Source organism: Pteropus vampyrus, unplaced genomic scaffold, assembly GCF_000151845.1.
Source record: "Pteropus vampyrus isolate Shadow unplaced genomic scaffold, Pvam_2.0 Scaffold125, whole genome shotgun sequence".
Taxonomy (NCBI): Eukaryota; Metazoa; Chordata; class Mammalia; order Chiroptera; family Pteropodidae; genus Pteropus; species Pteropus vampyrus.
The window spans coordinates 175,445-178,896 of NW_011888906.1; the positions used below are offsets into that span (position 1 = coordinate 175,445).

General features: G+C 52.9%; 1 protein-coding gene and 1 pseudogene across 1 annotated transcript in view; one reads left to right on the top strand and one right to left on the bottom strand.

The window, feature by feature from the left end:
- The first annotated feature begins 646 nt into the window (after positions 1 to 646).
- The window catches only part of EPB41L1 (erythrocyte membrane protein band 4.1 like 1), a 54,267-nt gene continuing 51,461 nt past the window's right edge, over positions 647 to 3,452 (top strand). Inside the window, exons 1-3 of the mRNA XM_023534447.1 lie at positions 647 to 837; positions 1,764 to 1,963; positions 3,266 to 3,324. Coding sequence (XP_023390215.1) covers positions 661 to 837; positions 1,764 to 1,963; positions 3,266 to 3,324 — 436 coding nt within the window. The 5' untranslated portion in view covers positions 647 to 660. The remainder of the gene's footprint in view (positions 838 to 1,763; positions 1,964 to 3,265; positions 3,325 to 3,452) is intronic.
- Positions 2,413 to 2,531, bottom strand: LOC111743970 (annotated as a pseudogene).

Here is a 3,452-nt window from a genome sequence, read left to right on the forward strand (position 1 = left end):
ACATCGTCAGGGCTACTTGTTTGTTAAGAGTGCCTTCCTGTCTCACTCTTTGGATCCGTCCTGACGACATCCCTGTGAAGTCAGTGGAGCAGGGATTATTAAAGCTTGGGGCATGAGGAGCCCGCCCAAGTCAGTGCTGAGAGGGCCTGGAGCCCAGGGCTCTTTTGGCTGAGTTCAGTTTGTCCATCCTTTATTGAGGGCCTACTTTGTGCCAGTAGCCGAGTGGGGCCCTACTGTGGTTGGACAGACAGCCTGGCCGAGGCCCTACCTGGAGGTAATCACTGACTGTCCCTTGCTCTTGGCAGAGTGGAGCTCTTTAGAGAGACTCACAGTGTCCCTAGGAATGGCCCACATTCCAGACCTGGGACAAGAGATTGGAGTCCCTGAGGAACTATAAAGACACAAAGCTGGGAGGGAGGAGTCTGTGACCTCAGCTGCCACCACTAACCCCTCACTTCTCATGACTCTCTCCCCATACCTACTTCCTCTGTCCCTCCCTCCCTCCCTCCTTCCTCCTCTCTGTGGTTCTTCATCCATTTGTCTCCATCTGTCTCTCTCTGCACGTGGTTCCTGCCCCTCTCGCTCTGTTCTGTCACACCGTTGCTGCCCCTTTCCCTATCACATGTTCTCCTTCATGCCAATGCAGGCGTGCTGGTCACCATGACAACAGAGACAGGCCCTGATTCTGAGGTGAAGAAGGCTCAGGAGGAGGCTCCGCAGCAGCTTGAGGCTGCTGCTGCCACAACCACCCCTGTGACCCCTGCAGGCCACGGCCATCCAGAGGCCAACTCCAATGAGAAGCATCTGCCCCAACAGGATACTCGGCCTGCTGAACAGGTGTGTGCCTGAGCGCATGGGCCTCCCGCCTCCTACCCAGCCGGTCCTCCTGGGCCAGTTCTTAGGAGGGAGTAGAGGAGGAAGTGAACATTTCTTACTGGCCCGTTACATGCCAAGCATTGTGCCAGGGGCATTGTGTTTGTTTTTATAGTTAATTCTCCTAAACCTAAGAGAGTAGCTATTCATTTCCCCACTTTACATTTGGGGAAACTGAGGCTCAGCAGAATGGAATGAGTTATCCAAAGTCACATTGTTATAAAGTGACAGAGAAGAAAGATGAATCTAAATCTGTTTGAAAACCCATGTTCTTTCAACCTTATTTTCCTTCCCTCTGAGCCTATCCATTCTAGCTTGGTAAGCCCAGTGTGACCCCAGAACAAAATTCATCACACTAAAGCTACAAGGGACTCGGGGAATCACTTATCCATCGAATTCACACTTCCCTTAACTACGATAGGCTCAGAGAGAGCAGGGACTTGGCCAAGGTCATTGAGTGTGTCAGTGGTAGAGTTAGGACTAGATGGCAGGGCTCTGACCTCCCTTCCCTCTATGAGATCAGTCCACAAGTCCCCAGCCTCATGCTAGACCCAGTTATAGGCCAAGAAGGAGGAACCAGATGGATGCCCTGATAACCTAAGCACTATTCTAGGTAGACAGACAGCTCTGGCCACCGGGTTTGGTTTTGTGGGATACTCCCACCTGCAGAAGCTGTCCACAGCAGCAGAAGCCACCCCACTGCACACAGAAGCTCTGGCTCTCCTCCTGCACACACCATAGACCCTGATCACCCCATGGGCCTTGGAGGGCAGCGATTCTCATTTTGGGGGCCATCTTAGCCTCAGCTGCCTCCTTATTGCATCTCGTTTGGATGAAAGGGTATGGTTTCAAGTCTGCTGACCAAATTGTTCCCCTGGTTGGACCTACAGAGCCTAGACATGGAGGAGAAGGACTACGGGGAGGCCGATGGCCTGTCAGAGAGGACCACACCCAGCAAGGCCCAGAAATCGCCCCAGAAGATTGCCAAGAAATACAAGAGTGCCATCTGCCGAGTCACTCTGCTCGATGCCTCTGAGTATGAGTGTGAAGTGGAGGTAGGGAGCAACCACCACCATGTTTCCCATCCCTAGCCAGCTGGCTTCAAAGCCAGCCGTCTTCTGTGTGCACTCAGCCTGGGCCAAGCCAGAGGGCATCCATTCTTCATGGAGTCCTGGACTGACTGCAGCGTCCCAGAGAGATGACCTGACAAGCTCTCCTTTGTACAGATGGTGGCACCGAGGCCCGGAGAGGGCTGTTATGATTGCAAATAGAATTAGACAAGGCACCAGGCTGGCGCCAGGAAAAGGTTTCTCAGGGTAGCTGTACCTTGGCAAGGAGCCACCATCGAAGGCTGATCTGTAGCCTCGTAGGCCTAGGAACTGGACTCTTCAGTCTCACCCAGCAGATACCAATGTTTCAACTAGAATCATTTTTATGTATTTATGGGTGGAGAGAGGGGGCTTACCTTGTGGACCTCCCCGTCCAGGGCACACCACTTCTAATATTCAGGATAAACCGACCACTTGAGGTTTTTTTTTACGTCTACAGCACCTGGTATTCCTAGGTGGTCTCCCATCCAAGTACTAACCAGGCCCGCCCCTGCTTAGCTTCTGAGATTAGACGGGATTGGGCGTATTTAGGGTGGCATGGCCGTAGACCTACTTGAGTTTTTCATGGTAAGGCTGTCCCCCAGACATAGGGAGGCAGCCCATTGGAAGGACACACTCACCCAGGCCACGTATAAACCCTGTGGCATGGTCCCGTCCCACTGTGGGTGGCAGGGCAGGTGCCCTCTCTCTGGGGTCATTCCTTCTGGACCCACATTTAGCATCTTTTTCCTATGTAGGTTCAGACTCCCAGCCTAATTCTGAACTCTCACTTGCCCCCTTAGAGGTCCTCTCCCAGTCTAGACACCATTTCTGGCCCTCTCTGTGTGTACGGAAGAGTCTAGAAGGTGACTTTACTGCTGAGAGTTACAGAAGCCACCTGCCTTTCTCTCCCTCACCCCGGTCTTAAGGGACATGTCTGTCTTCTGAGACCTGGGAGGCTAAGTCCCTCTTTGCAGGGGTTCATTTTTTTTTAATGTTTATTTCTTCTATAAGAAGGTTTCAGGATGAACACCTTGCCTGCTTCTGGGCAAAAGGAAGGGGAATCTTCTATCTCTTGTCTACTACCTACACTGGCCCCAAGATGCAGTTTCAGCCTGTCATAGAAGAGAGTAGAGGGTGTGTCTGAGGCCAGGCCCACTCTCTCTGAAGGGCTCCTCCAGGCTCAGGGATCTCCTGGCTTCCCAGAGCCACTCTGCACAGTCAGACCTGGCCCTGGCCTCTGTGACCTAGTCGGACCTTGAAGGGACTTCACCCTCTCTGGAGACCTCTGCCCTTTTGAGTAGTGGCTGCTTCACACTGCTCCTGTCCTGTGATCCCTTTATTGGTGCTCTTCTTCACTCCTGTGGGGTGTCCAGCCAGGTTCTGGGCTTTGTCCTTCTGAACCCTCAGGCCCGGTTGATGTTCAGGGAGGTACCAAGCCCGGCTGTGTGGGAGTAGGAGGAAAAGGTGGCTCAAACAGTGCTGCTTCCA